At 33.9% G+C, this 16089-nt stretch overlaps 1 protein-coding gene across 1 annotated transcript in view; it reads right to left on the bottom strand.

Moving 5' to 3' along the window:
• ADGRV1 (adhesion G protein-coupled receptor V1) overlaps positions 1-16089 on the bottom strand; it is a 262471-nt gene that overhangs the window by 203575 nt on the left and 42807 nt on the right. The window contains exons 27-38 of the mRNA XM_059493101.1: positions 15947-16076; positions 14455-14535; positions 12964-13103; positions 11941-12550; positions 10800-11015; positions 9386-9601; positions 8260-8504; positions 7883-8064; positions 6295-7106; positions 5368-5577; positions 855-985; positions 513-612 (exon numbers count right to left, since the gene is read on the bottom strand). Of these exons, the coding sequence (XP_059349084.1) occupies positions 513-612; positions 855-985; positions 5368-5577; positions 6295-7106; positions 7883-8064; positions 8260-8504; positions 9386-9601; positions 10800-11015; positions 11941-12550; positions 12964-13103; positions 14455-14535; positions 15947-16076 (3073 nt within the window). The remainder of the gene's footprint in view (positions 1-512; positions 613-854; positions 986-5367; positions 5578-6294; positions 7107-7882; positions 8065-8259; positions 8505-9385; positions 9602-10799; positions 11016-11940; positions 12551-12963; positions 13104-14454; positions 14536-15946; positions 16077-16089) is intronic.

The following is a 16089-nucleotide window of genomic DNA, read 5'->3' as shown; positions in this document are numbered from 1 at the left end:
AAGTATTGCCATGATGAATAACTGTATATATTTATACTTGTACTGAAGGACTACAAGAGTAAACAAAATATTAAGGTAAGTTAGCAAGGCACCTATCACCAACACCACCCATGTCAAGTTAGTTTGGTGTTTAGACACTAATTCCAGTTTAACAAAGGATATTTCAGAAGGGATGTGATTTTGTGCTTCTTTTCTCATTATAATTTCAATGAAAGAGTAAAATATTCTGACCTCCTCTAATTCAGAGACAGATCAGAGAGACAGCTTGAAGATAGTTTAAAAAGATTAAAAATATCCATTTATTTTATGACATCTTTAGCATATGTATACATTAATACACAGGAGCATCAAACCTGTTCCAATAAAACGTGAACAAATTTTGCATAGTTTGCAACATTTTCAATATTCATTGTCCTACACTTCCAAAATGGTTTAATAAACACAAAGTTATTACACTACTAAATGGCAATTTTTAGATACAGCAGATATAGCAGTCTGTAGTTCTTCATTACCTTCTGTTTTAATGTTGTACAGGATGATCCGGTACTCTTCTTTTTCTTCTGGAATACGGTCATCCAGCAAGTGGACATATAATGTTGTATTCAATATTCCCTATAAATGTTATTGATAAACTGATTAGTCATTAGTGTACAGAGTAAAAGTAATATCACTCCATCATATGTATTTTGAGCAATACCTTTAAGAAATGCCAAGGTGAATACTGAAAAGTATAAATTCCCTGCTGTTTAATCATATCAAAACAAGGAAGACTGCTTTAAAAGCATATTTGTTTTGTCAGCTCACTTCAAATTATAATATTCTCTTGTAGCCATTAGATTTTCTTATAGACTCACCTCAGGAAAAAAGAGAATTCCAGAATAGTACTCAAAATTTTGTTCTATGTTATGTCCAACTATCTTCCACTCAACAGTAACATTTCCCAGTCCTGGGGCAGTTCTTACAACATGGAATTGCAGTTGTTCTCCTAGGAACAAATGACAAAATGCAATATTTTGGGATTTCTTCTTCTACAATTCAACTATTAAAATGAAAACAAAAAAATTAATCACAGTTAAAGTATTTTCTATGTAAAACCTTAATATTTTTAATAGTGAGCTTCCCAGTAGTTATGTATTATTATTTTTTTTTAATTGAAACAAAACCCTCACAAATCTGAACTCTTTCCTCATGGGTTTTTATGAATTTAGTTCATTCTCAGAAAGATCTATCAAAATATAAAGAAACCTGGTACATATGCATAACTGCTATCAAAACATGGACAACAGAAGAGCAGTATCTGAGTGTGAACTATACACAGAATAAATACCCTACACAAGCTTTAACACAGTTTTCTACAGCAGCTAAGTGGCAAGGAATAGACATGTTCCTAATACCTGCAGTGTCTTGTGACTTCAAATAATGCATGTGTAAAAATGCTTGCAGCTACCCGGAAGTTCCATTTATGTCAGTTAGAATTTGCAAATGTTACCAGTTTCTGGACGTTAGAAAACATCCAGAAAAAAACCCAATTCATAATTTTAAAAGGACAGTATTTAGAAGCAAAACATAAATGTTTGCTAATTTAAAAAAAAATGTTAATAATTTATTATAATTTCAGAGATAATAAGTAGCAAATGAAAAAAGTATCTCTAGGAAGTAATTATCGTATTTTTTACATATTTATAATATTTAACCAAATGATCACTTTTGACTTTTGAAGAGTGAACTCTTAAAAACGTTTTGAAAAATTAAGAAAATTTATATTATTATAAAGTATGAAACATCTATACACATTTATACAAAATAACTATTTGGCATAAAATGAAATATTTTAAATATGTGCATGCAAAATCACATATTATATTAATATGAAATTGATCAGCAGGTAACATTATGAAAATTATGCAATATATTTCCATTACAGGAGAGACTTTTATTTATAATACATAAGTCCATTGCATCTATATGACAACATCATTTTCCCAGTTCACAGAATGGAAGTTTGCCAGTATATAAGTGCGGAATTCGTTTTCAAGGACATGCAGTATTGAGGAGCTTGGAAATAATCATGCAAGATTAGGTCCATCCTCAATTGACTGAAAATTGTTTTCTTAGTATTGGTATAAATTGATACCAATTTTTTTTGCTGTTGCAGAACTAGGAATAATTCCATCTTTTAGTTTGTGTTATGTACACACTTAAAAGCTACCCTATTGAGAATCATTGAGATACATCTGTGAAAGGGAAAGAGAAGATGTGGTGTTAGGTTGTGTTCTCGGTCCATGGCATACATCGAGCAGCACAGCTACTCTCACTGACCGTGCAGCTCAAAGAACACCAAATTATTATACTGCAGGATAGTCTTGTATATCTAAAACAGGCAGAAAAATATTGATCACTTTCTGGACATGTTCACTGTTTGGTAAGGAAATATTTGAGAGATGCCAATATATTGGCTATGAATGAGATAGATATGAACAACAAACTTCAAAAGACCTTAAGAAACTGAAAAATGAAATTGCAAAGAAGTAAAATAAAAATTCTATACACCAATTTTCCAATATACAGCATTAGTATGTTATCAGTCTCATTATTTCAAACTTCATTTAAGCCTTGTTTTAAGTTGTTTAACACTAGTTCTAAGAGAACAAAGGAATTCAAAATTAATTGACATCACAAGAATTCTGCTTCTACAGTCAGATATCTGAGGGCAGACTGACAATTTACCAGTTCCCCTGAGGCTAATTTTTCATATCATTTAACACTGCTCTGAAATCTGTTTATCCTACTTGAGAATTTTGCACATTCATTACATACAAATAAATATTTGACAGAAAATAATTACTTTAGTATCATCACAGAACATACATATACATATACATATACATATGCATATGCATATAAATATGCATATACATATACATATACGTATACATAGATATATACAAAGGTCATTTCAGTGCAACATTATGTAATACAACAAGTTTTCACTGAAGACTGTAAAATACTTCAAGGCACAGAACCCTGATACACTGTAATCCAAGCATCAAGAAGAAACCTGAAGTACAATTTGTCTCAATTAAAGACTCTCCAGTACTCAGCTACTGACTCATGTAAAGCTCAGCCAGCTTTACCAAAATCTTTGTTATTCCTATCCAGTTAGAAATACTAACATAAATACAAATTGATCTCTCATAATTGAAAGTATTATTAGGTTAATTTCCCTATTTTTTCTTATGGTTTGGGTTTTTTTTAATATTTTACCATTTTAAATTTTTTCTTAGATTTCTGCCTTTATCAAAGAGAAGAGGACCTAATGAACTCTCCTCTTGCTCCTTATTTTAAGCTATTGCGGTGTGTTTTCACCCAATTGAGTCACAGCCATACAACTGTTGCCTGTTCTGCCGGTACTTAAATGCTGCTGCTGCCCTCAATACGGTGATTGTGTGAACTGAATAAATGCAGGTAACACCGAGACAGCCATGATCTACCACTGAAATGCGAAGAAAAGATTTATTCCATTACGTAACTTTCAAAACAGAGACACCAACACTGCTAAACTTATTCCATATTAGCAGGGCAAAAAGTGCCCAGGCCTGAGCACTGTGTTACACATCAAAAGGCCTGACAATGCACAAATCCCTCACCAGGCCGTGGTTCACTACCCCTCTTAACTCCCTTTGCTGCTTACAGGGAGGTCCAAGTCTACGGGAAAGGCTTTTAAGACTTTAACAACATTCTTTTATCTCCTGTGAGAAAAATCCATTTCTTTTCAGTTGACAGCCAACAATCCAGAGTGAGCACAAATACCTGAATTTTCTCACACTGAGTATTTTCTAACATCTCCCATCTCTAGTGTTGGTCTTTAAGTAAAAACAATTCTAAAATGAATTTATTTTTCTTTCCTCACCAATCTTCAGTTTTTCAAATCTTTCCTCCCCACAGGGATAAATAATACAAACAGCTTGAAAAAAAGACTGAGTTGCTTAACAGAAACTGTTCAATAATATAATAAATATAAAAGATAACACTATTTTGATTTATGCTTGATGTTTGTCTTCATAAGAAAAAACTTGATAATGAAAATGAAGTAAAAACACTGAAATCACATGAAGGCCTTAGCTCATTCCGGGTTTTTTTAATCAAAATGAACTAGTTTGGCAGTTTTTTCTTGCTATAATGCACTGCAACGCATTGTTTTTCACAAGCTAAAGGAATTGTGATCAGTTATAGCACTATATACATATTATACATAGCAGAGTATTTCAGCTCCAGATAAAATCGTTCAGCTTCAGCACGCTATGACAACTATTTAACCTGTGGAAAGTATATAACATTTTCATAACCCTGGGGAATGAGATGGTTTGAATTAATTCCCTGGGCTGTTCTTAGACTGCGAGAATGCAGCTGGCTTGTCAGGCAGATCAGAACCACTAATGTGGAATAATAAAGGTTGGAAACTGGGCACAATAGAATTAACACAAACTCTAAGCAAAACCCAAAAGCTTATGTCCTTTCATTACAGGAAAAAAACAGACCACGTCCTTTTGAGATAGACTATTTTTTCCAACAAAAAATTCAGTGCATGCATTCTTGGACATCAAATTTCTGTTAGTTTTCTCTATCCATCAGTTTACACATCATAAAAATTTGAGATTGCAATACACTGATATGCCAGCAAGGGATAACAAGAGCAGTCACCATTATTATTATTACTGTCCTATGCAGAACTTTACCAACTCTAGGTAAAACATGAAACATGTTCTCTTAAAACACTGATAGACACTAGACATGCAACTATTATCAGTGTCAAAAGTCATGACTGAGTGGTGACATCAAGATTTTCGCACTCCTAAAATGAGCTGCTATAAAAAATACAACGAGAAACTTTAGAAAGATGGAAGACTTTTTCTTATTTTATTTCTGTGGGAATATTTTCTAGATAATTAAAAGCTAATTTTAAGTCAGTGATAGATAACATTTGCTTAAGATTAGCAATTGTTCTGTATAAGGGCGTGTATATATAGTTCTGGAAGATGGTATAAATGAATGAGAAATGCTAAAAGGAGTTAGAAATGCAATGCCAATAGAAGCAAGGCATAATCTTCAGAGAAAGAAAGGGAAAGAACAAATGGTGAAATATGGGTTTGGAAATAGTCTATTCATCTTTTCCATAGACTTCATTTAAGTACTATCTATGTTTGCAAGAATTAAAAATGCAAAGAACTGTGTGCTGAGTATGGGGTTATTCTCTGTTTGCTGGCATTCTCTGAACAATGATACAATCACATAATGGTTATCAACAGAAAGCACAGAAATGGAAGCTGATGTTAATCAAAATGATTGTGGTCAACACACAGAACCCACCTTCATGACCAATAATGGACCTTCCAGCTGTCTGGAAGCCAATGATTCCTGCCACATTGTCACTTGCCAGGATAACCACTGTGACAGTGTCAAAACTGGGCAGAATCCTACTCCCTCCTTCAGTATGCACCAGGCTGATTATGATGCTTTCATTGTCCTCTGGCTCTGGATCATCTAAAATGGTCACTGTGACCATCTTTTTTGTTTCACCTAAAAATAGAAGAACATATATGTTCACATGAAAATCACCTTAAAAAGATGTAATCATCTACTCTAGTAGTAAATACTTAACTAATATAAAAAAAGACATGAAGAATCTTTACTTATTTACCTGTCTAGAAGTTAGTGAATGTTGTTATGAAAATTTATTCAATTACTAATGAAATGGTACGCTAGGCAATATAATTTAAAAATAATTAAATATACTCTGTAGAAATTAACAATTTCGCATAATTTCTGAATGCCTAGAATTCTTATTTGCTTTATAAGTTCTCTGGCTTTCAAATTTTAATTAGAAAAGGGGAATATAATTCTTGCACAGTGCTTAAATAATGCCTGACATAGACGTTTCTTATTTGCAGGTTTTTAACTATACTGTTATGTTACGAAATCAATACAATCTCAGAAGCTAAAAAGATATATCATTAAAAAATAGTATTGTATTGAGAAGATAAGAACAAAAGATCACTTAGGTCTGATTCTCATTTTCATTATTTTTGATACAACACCTATTTCAGCAACATTATTCCTTATTTATTTAGAAAAAATGTTATCTTTATAATACACACTGCAATATTTCTTTAAAAATACTTTAATATTATACTTTTCATCCTTTTTTTTTTTTTTTAATTTTTGTGGTCTTTGTGTGTTTGTGTAGTGTTTTCTTTAGTTTTGGACAGGAGAAGTTAATGCTAAACCTAGCCTTACCTTCAGCAAACACCAGAATCTCACCAACACCCACAAAATCCAAGTTTGGGGTAGCAGTTCCACCAACAACACGCCATTCCACTGCCACCTGTCCCAGGCTGCCTTCTGTCCTGTCTATCATAAGCTGCACGCTGGCCTGAGGACCTTCTTCTACTTCAATATACAGACCTTTTTCTGTTGCATTGGGACTTACACTATAGATCTTAAATACTCCAAAGGCATCCCCATTCATCATTATAATAACTGTGGAAGTATTTGGCTGTCCAATAGTTGGTTGATTTTTTAAGCTGGCTGAGATGTTAATTAGTTCAACTTTCAACAGGCATACAGTGAATTTTTCATCCAGTTCTGGCAGGTTGTCAGGAAATATGGTAACTGTGAGATTTGCAAACTCTTCCCCTTCCTGCATGATGGCCCACTGTCCTGTGATAGATTCGTAATCACTACCAGCAATGGCTTGTGTGCTAAACAGAATGGATGTACTGCTGATGTTTTTCTTGTAGGTCCATAATCCTGACATGTTAGTTAATGGCTCGATCTCTGTTGTCAGCCAGAGGCAGAGAGGAATCTCAGAGGCACTGGAAAATGTAAAGGCTGAACATGCTTGTTCTTTTAGGCACTGAGTTGCACAGGCATACAGTGGGTCACTTGCTGCTGACACATTCACTCTCATCTTGGATGGCTGGTCAGGAATTCCTTGTACAGGAGAGTTGTAATAGGCCAGTATATCCTCACCTTGCTCAATGGCAAGAGCTACAATGTCAGTCTCAGAAGTGCTGTAAAATATTTGCAGTTGACCAAACCTTCCCCCACTAAAAGACATTAAAACAAAAATATTATGTTAGCTGGTGAAGCATGTCTAATATTCTGTATGTTACTGGGTTAAGAATAAAATTAACAAAATCAACTAATGACTTCTGAATTGCTGAAAAGTTACAAATAGCTAATTAAATCTTCCCTTGAAGTTAGCAGTACCAATTCAGTGACTTCCTACTACCAACTGAGTAGTTGGGTTTTTTGGAGAGCAAGTTTTAGTGTTTATAGTTTGGGTAGCAGTCTATTAAGCATGCATGTTCGCAAACATTTGTTTCTGGAGTTAACTTAGTCTTCCTAGGACTGTCAAGGAAGAAAAAGCCTTTGTTGTCTAGCATTGTTATCATTCCTCTGAAGTGTCCTCAGGATACCATGTTCACATGAAAAACCTGTTCTGCTTTTCATTTTGTCTTCCATCACACAACATTTGATCCATTTTGTCCCCCAGTTAAAACCACAGGAACAGGCTGGTTTGCAGATTTAAATAGTTTGTCCATTTAACAGGCAAAATAAAACTTCAAGTACATAGTGTACACTGGGTTTACACTACACATTTATTACATTTGTACTTTACATACATTTCTAACAAGCAGACATCTAGTTCAAAATCAATGTATCTGAAATAAAAACTGGCAGAACAAGAAATTGATGCAAATACCTATAAAAGGGTGTGACATTTAAAATTATTGCAGAAAAATACTCAACAAAAAACAAACCAAACCAAAACAACAACAACAAAAAAAAGAGATTCAAAATCAGCCAATATTATACAGACCTTCTCCTGACTGATATATTAGCAAGTAAATTTCTTTCTAGTGGCTCCTGAATTTGATATGAGGATTGATGAAAGAAAACTGTGCCATAAGGATTATCATTGGCAGGTATAAGAATATTTGCCACAGCATCTAATCCGATAGCACCACCATTGGAGGCCTGAATTAATTCAATATGGATGATCTCAAAAAGAAAAAGAAGAAGAAAAAATAATGCAGCTAGATAATTTTTGCCATTTCTAAAAATAATCACAAGCAAAATAAAATCTGAACTTGTTGCAGTTTTCTGACATAACATTTCCTGCTTTGATCTGCACACTTTTCTTACACAAGTTAAAACTCTAATACTGTTCAAGAGAGACATAACTGCTCTACTTACTTCTTCTACTTCTGGAACATCATCAGCCAGGATTTCCAACAGCAACATCTGAATGGCTTCCCCAGGGGCAAAAGTAATATTACCCATGGCAACTCGCAAGTCATCATCAGCAGGATGCCCATTAATGGTAGCAGCCCACTGAACAGTAACGTTACCCAGTGTCCCAGCATTGCGGATTATTGGCAGATTTATGCTTACTGATCCAAATTCAGGCTCCTCCACAGTGAATTGGGTATTCTGAAAAACTGACATACACCATAGGGAGATGTAGTGCATTAACAATAAAATTGAATGTAAATATATCCGTTTCTGAAGTACAGAGTTTTATTTTACTTGCTTGCATTTATTTGCACATGTAAACCCCCCTTAATCATGTTTAAACCTAAAAGCAGACTTTCAATACTTATGTTTTCATCTGCACAGTAAATTAGCATGAAAATTAAGCCCTCATCCAAAAAGTCTATTCCAACACACCTATAGTTTGAGGCTAAACATGAACTATTTCTAAGGTCTTAGAATATAACTTCATAATTATTCCCAGCAAAGAAACTCTTTACCAGATTCCATGTCACTTATTAAAGAAATAAACTATAACTATTTAACATGGAATACGTTAAGTAGAAATTTCTGTTTTTTAGAATTGCAGAATGGGTCATGGTGGAAGGGACCACTGTAGATCATCCAATTCAAGCTCCCTGCTCAAGTAGGGTCATCCCAGAGCACACGGCACAGGAATGTGTCCAGACATTTCTTAGATGTTTCCACTAAAGGAGATTCCACAACCTCTCTGGGCAACCTATTCTAGTGCACCACTATCTTTGCAGTAAAGACGGTCTGCCTCATGTTCAGGTGAACTTCCTGGACATCAGTTTCTGCTATTGCCTCTTGTTTTACTGCTTGGTGCCAACAATCAGAGCCTCCAAGAGGCTCAATGCTTCTGTTATAATAAAGCCCCATTACTCCTTTTATTACATGTTGTAATTCAGTTCATCTTATCTTTTCCTTTACTCTCTATACCGACGTTTCAACTTCTGAATGTTTTTATTCAGCTGCCAAGTTGCAGCTCCTCCACAAATGCCCAGAAAAAAAAATGTTAATGGAAGAAAGAAAATATGTACTCCTTTACCAAAGGATCCAAATGGGTCATCAGAAGCCTCAATAGTTATGATGGCCCTCGTCAAAGATCCAAGCAAGGCTCCTCCTGTTGTTTGGTTCAGCAGCTGAACATAAAATGACTCCTCAAGCTCAGGATTGATATCATTAATTATATAAATTGGCACAGCTTTACTTGTTTCCCCTTCTAGTAAGACAACATCTGATGAAGCTACACTGTAGTCCTCACCTAGATTTGTAGATGAAAAAATCCAAAATAATAAAACACAGATAATATCAATGCTTTATGGTTCAGTGTGGTGAACATTATCATAAATACACATTTTCTCTTTGCTTACACATGCATTTCTCTGTGTTTTATGATGTCTTTTCCTTTATCTTTAGACCCAAAACAATTGTTTATTTATTTATTTATGTCCTGTTGCCTTTTAGATGTGTGGTTGGATCAAAATAAAACTTGGTTGACCAAAAGAGAGAGAGATTCTGAACTGTTAGACTAAGAGGTAGTTAGAAAAGATCCATTATTGTCTGTTGTTTACAAGGTCACACTACCAAGATGTTACTATCTGATTTATAATTCCTGTCCCGCTTTCCAAGAGATAGAAGTGAAACAGAAGCACCTTGTCAAAGCAGACTTCAGTAAAGCACACCTTTTATGTGTTGACTTAATTTTAGACAAACTTGTCTCAAGTGTCTAGAGGAACATCTGTGATACACTAGATCACAGCTCTGCTTCAGAAACTAATTGAAAGCTTACTCTGATATAAATCTAGCTACACATTTGTAACACTGTTACATAAAAATGAAACTAAAAATTCTCAGTGCATGTATCATTTACCTAATCAGTTTGGACCTAGCTGAAATATAGTGCACACAATTTATAACTGTCTAAGTAGTCCTAGAGACTTCATAATTTTTCTCCTTTCTTTATGTACCTTCTCTATAGCAGGGACCAACTGGATGTTGGTCCCTGCTATACTGGATGTTCCATTTTCAGAAGTACAAGTCTCCTTGGGTTTTGATAGATTTTTCCATATTCGTTATACAGCTAAGTCCCCAGCTCTCACTTCTCCAATAAGCTTCACTAAGCTTACTAAATATACACATGTTTAAATATATACATGGGCCTAAATTGTTTTTACATATACTACTATAGCATTTTGGGAGGTGGGGGGAAAGGGGGTGTTTAAGTGGTGGTCTGCTAAATAAACAAACAAAGTAAACAAACACCCCAATTCCTTCCCTCATTTGACTTTTAAGTTCTCCAGCGATAATGCATAAATTTTCCCCTAGGTCTTAGATGCATATTTGCTAAGCACAATCAATGCCTTATATTTCATTCTTGTTATACAACACATCATTCATTACACATTTGCTTGTTTCAACTTTAACAAAGGCTGCATAGTTCTGCTCTTCTGCTTTCTTACCAGCTGTTGCAGTTATTGGCATAGCTTTAAATTTCACAGAAACATCTGAAAATATTCCCCCAGTTCTGGTCACATTAATGATTGGTCCAACATAGTTTTCAGCAACTCGCACAGCTGAAGCTGAAAGCTGAAGTGTTCCAAAAGCATCATCATTGGCATCGATAATCACATGAGCTATTGTCTCACCCGCTAAACCAAGTCGAGGAGAATTTATAACTGAAATATAAAGAAAAAACTTAGTGAGTGATACCTGAAATGATTACTATGGCTACAGAGTTCATAGGCACACATGTAAATTTAGCTGTCTCTAGTTTTCAAGAAAATTATCTCTTTTGGAATTGGACAAAGCGTAACTACAAGCCACATCAAAATACATCTGTCTAAATTATGTTCTGGCAGAAAATCTGAACATTATTCTACTATGCTTTGGAGCATACAAGCCATAATTTTTGAAAAGATGAAGTACTGTGAATTTATTTATTTATTTAACCATAAGACTAATAATAAGATCAATACATTAGATCAAGAACAATAATTTCAGTTTTACTTTTGATATGATGAAATATAAGTAAGATTTCTACTCCAAGTGGAATTATATTTGAAGGTACCCCTTAATCTGTGAGCAAGGGCAGCAATTAGACATGCTAAGAAGTTCTGAAGCACAAATGGCTGTAAGCACACTCAGGCTGTAACGATCCAAATTTATATGAATGAGAAATTAAGTAAACATTGTCAACACTAAGAAAGCAGCACGACACTTTTTTTTAATAAGACTTTTTTGTAGTTTAATTTAAAAAACTAGCTTAGCTATTTTCTACTACTGAACTTCCTAAAACAAAGCTAAATAAGCATGTATTAGTGCACAAACAAATATCGTAATGTATTTGGCCTGAAACACTTTCCATAAGAAATGCAAAAAAAAGAAAAATAAATACTCATGCTTTTTCAATAAAATAGTGTGCCAAAGGAAATAAAAGTCAACAGGCACAAGTCAGGTAACTAAGAGATATCTTAAGTATATAGAGTTTGGCAGACATTCATTGGAGTTCATTGGAGTTCATTTGTCTTGCTGCAGTTTCTCCTGTTTTATGTAAATACTAACCTTCATAGTTAAATTGTAGGTTTTATGTAAGACACTTACTTGGCCGATCCTGAACTTTCTTGATCAAAACAACACTGCTTAGCTCCACAAAAACAGATTCTGACCTCTCAGGATCATCATCATCCAAAATAGGCAAGGATATTGTGGCCTCACTTTCATTGGTTCCAAAGATCACATAACCTGTAATGGGTATATAGTCTTTTCCCTCTGTTGCTCTGACAACATCAGGTGGAAAAAAGGGCAACTTTTCTTCATCACCAATAGTTCTGTATTTCACCATTACTGTACCAAGCAGACCACCGCATCTTACAACTGTCAGAGAGACATTTTTTGTTTCTTCCTCAATTTTTATTGGTCTGTTTTGCTCAGAAAAGATGAAGACTCCATATGGATCATCATTTGCTAAAATAGTCAATGTCGCATTAGTATGATTTCCAAGACGACCAAGGGAGACATTGATGATCAAGACTGAAAACATCTCATCCAATTCAGGAACATCATCAGGAGAAATCTGTAATGTAATATTTGCTCTCACTTGGCCAACATCAAATGTTACATTGCCATCTGTAGAGACCAGGTCATTGCTGAGATCGCAGATTATGATCCAATGCAATGTCACCTGAGATAAGGCCCCATGACTTCTCACAACCTAAGAAAAACATATAAAGATGCGCATATTTTTGTTCTATGAGAAAGAAACATAGAAGTGTGAAATGTAATTAAGCAAACACAATAGCTTGATGAATTAAAGATACGTCTGTGTTTTAAAAGCATGTCATTTTTATTATGTCACCTCTGGAGAACTTGTATTATCAATACTTATTTTAAGACAGTAGTCCCTTGATTCTAAGTAAGTAGAAGATTTTAAGTTTTTGGATATTATTATAATTTTAGTTTCGAGCTGAATAATGTACATTAGCAAACACTGCATGACTGGAAAAAGAAATATTCACGACAAAGTTGTTCTAAACCCCATAGTCCAATGACAAAAACATCATAGAACACCAGTAAAAACAGACAGAAGAGTACAATGCAGCAATATGAGACTCAAAGCTTTCTAACCTGCAGCACAACATTGCTATCTTCATCTTCAGGCTCAGTTCCATTCACTGAAAGGGACTCAGCACTGAACTCAAACACACCATGAGCATCATCAGAAGCCTCAATAGTCACGAGGATATGGGATGCAATTCCCAAGCTAGCTGTTAAATGAGAGTTCCAAAAAGGGTTATTTTTATCTCTCATATTTTCTTACATGAAAGAAAGCAGCTGAAGAAATAAGCTACAAAGATACAAAAGAGAGTATGAAATATTTGTGCTGTTTATGTTTGTTTTTTCCTTTTTAAAATACATGATAATCCCCTGTACCTAAAAGGAGCTGAACTTCAGTAAGGCAGCCCCCTCAGTTCTTCTATGGAACTATGCAATTTAAAAAAGTATTATTTTAAGGGGGGGGACGAAAATAAAATTACAGGTTTAATGAATGAAAATGGAGCAGTATTTAGGACAGTGAGGAGTTCTACTATAAACCACAGTATAAGAGGAAAGACAAGATGAATGCAGATCTCATCCTGACATAAACTGAAATGAAAAAAAATGACCAAAAAAAACCCCACCAAGTCAAGTAAATCCTACTTCTGAAGATATTGTATTGGGTGACGTAACTTACTGCTCAGAGAGAAAAAAAGAGTCTGGCACTAAAGGAAACTATTCCTGGAAACAAGTAAAATGGAAACACAATGTCCAAAAAAAAGAAAAAGAAAAAAGAAAAAACAAAAAAAGGAAACAAAAAAACAAAAACAAAAAACAAAACAAAACACAAAAAAAAAAAAAAAAAAAAAAAAGAAAAAAAAAGAAAGAGGAAAGAAAAAAGAATAAAATAATAAAAGAAAAAATATTACTCTACTGGCATTTGGGTGCTCATATAACATTTTTACATTTTTCAGGTTTTCATTTGAAGTCCTATATGCATAGGGTTTTCCCATATATTCTATGTTATTTCTTCATTTGGTATTTTTTTATCAATATTAATTAACATTGTTTTCTCCATATCATGACATAAATAGAAACATGAAGAAAGGAAAGAGGAAAAATGAAAAAGATTAAATTATTTAATGAAAAAATCTAACACAACTTACTTTTCTTTAAGAGTATTTTTGCCATGAAGGGTAAATTATATCATATATTATTAAACGTAGTTCTAAAATTGCCTTCAATTTTAAAAGTACCTTTGCTTTTTCCTCCCAGGAAAATTTGACAATGCTCAGACAAAGATAATTTTATAAGCTTTAATTCTGAATTCCTATATTGTGTTTTACAACAATATAGTTTTGATTATATATGAGCCTGTTGTACTCGGCTTTACATTAAACACTGACTGCTAATGAAATTACACCTAAGTTAAAATGGAAAAGAATTTTTTTTGGCAAAACTTTAAGTTAAATCTAAATTAATAATCTCTAACTGCATGTAAAGGAAGTTGCCTCAAGCATAATAATTTATGATATCTATTACACTTATAAATAAAATACAGGATTAATCAAAAAAGCTTACCATGTTGAGGGACAGTTGAAAAGAAGAAATCCATGTTTCCATCACCACTACCACTTCCATCATTTCTAAAGAGCTCAGCAACTTTAAGATGACAGACATACAGATATATACACATATATACATTTATAAATAAAGGGAAAGCAGAAAGTAATTTACACATTTCTGGATAACACAAAAAGACAGGAAATTTTAGGAAAGTGTCAATTTTCAAAATTAATTTCTCCTAAAAGCCAGAAAAAATATTGAATATGCTACCTCTTGTTTAATTTATTGCACTGGAATCGTAAAAGGAAGTCAGAAGGAAGGAAAACATATGTAACTTTATCTTTTTTTTTACTTTTCTTTCTGTGTTCCTTCTTTCTCAATCCTAATGGAGAAATTAGAAATGGGGCAGGGAGGAGAGGGAAGAAGTCGCTAGACCCTATGAAATGCTCTTACTCTAATATTTTCTCACAAATCAAAAACTTGTGCCAGAAAGTTGAAAAAAATTGGCAGCTTAACTGATGGAGCCTTTATTCTAAGTTTTGTGCTTGCAGTGGTGTTGGAAAGCTCCAAAAGATTGTGCTGAGGAAGTATCTGCATCTAGCAAATTACCAAAGTTAGCTGTAAGTTTTCTAACCAAAAAAAGTGAAAGAGAAAAATTTGCTTAACTGAAACAACTACTTGACCAAAAATTCCACAGGCATGAAAGCTCCAACTTTTATCAAAAGAATCCTAGCATAACACCATCATGCCGCATTGCAGCACAGACATTCATGTTAATATGATCTAACTTTCCAGAAGGCATCACACTTGCAATTCTGAATTGCTTAGAAAAATATCAGTTAAAAAGGCACTTTATGGTTCTCAATATTTTGAATTACTTCTTTTCCTCCAACCAGGAGGAATCTCCCTTAAAAACTTTCTGCAATGGAAATAAATTCTGTAAATCAAAAAATTCTGTAAGGCAAAACTGATTTTACGTGGTAGGAGCACTCATGCTTGCCAACAGTTCTAAGACTAACATCTCACAGCAAGATTTACACTAGCTTCTAGCTAGTTCTCCAACTCAGCTAAACTCTGCAGGCATCTCAAAACACACAATTTTCTAAGGCTATAATCCATTTGAATAAGCTATAATCCAGTTTATTGCAATTTTTCCAGTTTCATTTAAGTGGTAGATAAAAAGCACACCTTCGGCTGTTAAACCTTAAATACTGAAAAAAGAATTTTTTTTTTACATTGCTTTATTTCCTTCTCTCAACTATGGAATTATGTAATTTAAAAAGCAGCAATTGCCTTTGAATGTATGGCAGTAATATACTTTTGAGATCTGATTGTTTGCAGCAGTGATCAACAAAACACATGAAGGAGAGTTTTTTTGGAAAAAGAATCACCGCTTTCTGGAGGGTGTATGTTTAGAAATAACATGGAAATAGTTCACAAGGTTAGATTTTAAGGGATAAATAAAGATCACAAAAACACAACCAGTGGGTTGATTTATGTGCCTTACCTCCTCCCTCTGGGTTCAACAGCTCTACTTTAAAAGTTTTTTCTAGTTCAGGAATAGAATTGTCGGTGATGTTAACAGTAATGTACTTGTATCTTTCTCCAGGCTGAAATTCCATTGAGCCCCAAACAGCCTGAAACATGACA

This window comes from Ammospiza nelsoni, chromosome Z (genome assembly GCF_027579445.1).
Source record: "Ammospiza nelsoni isolate bAmmNel1 chromosome Z, bAmmNel1.pri, whole genome shotgun sequence".
NCBI lineage: Eukaryota > Metazoa > Chordata > Aves > Passeriformes > Passerellidae > Ammospiza > Ammospiza nelsoni.
This window is presented reverse-complemented; position numbering and strand designations above follow the sequence as displayed.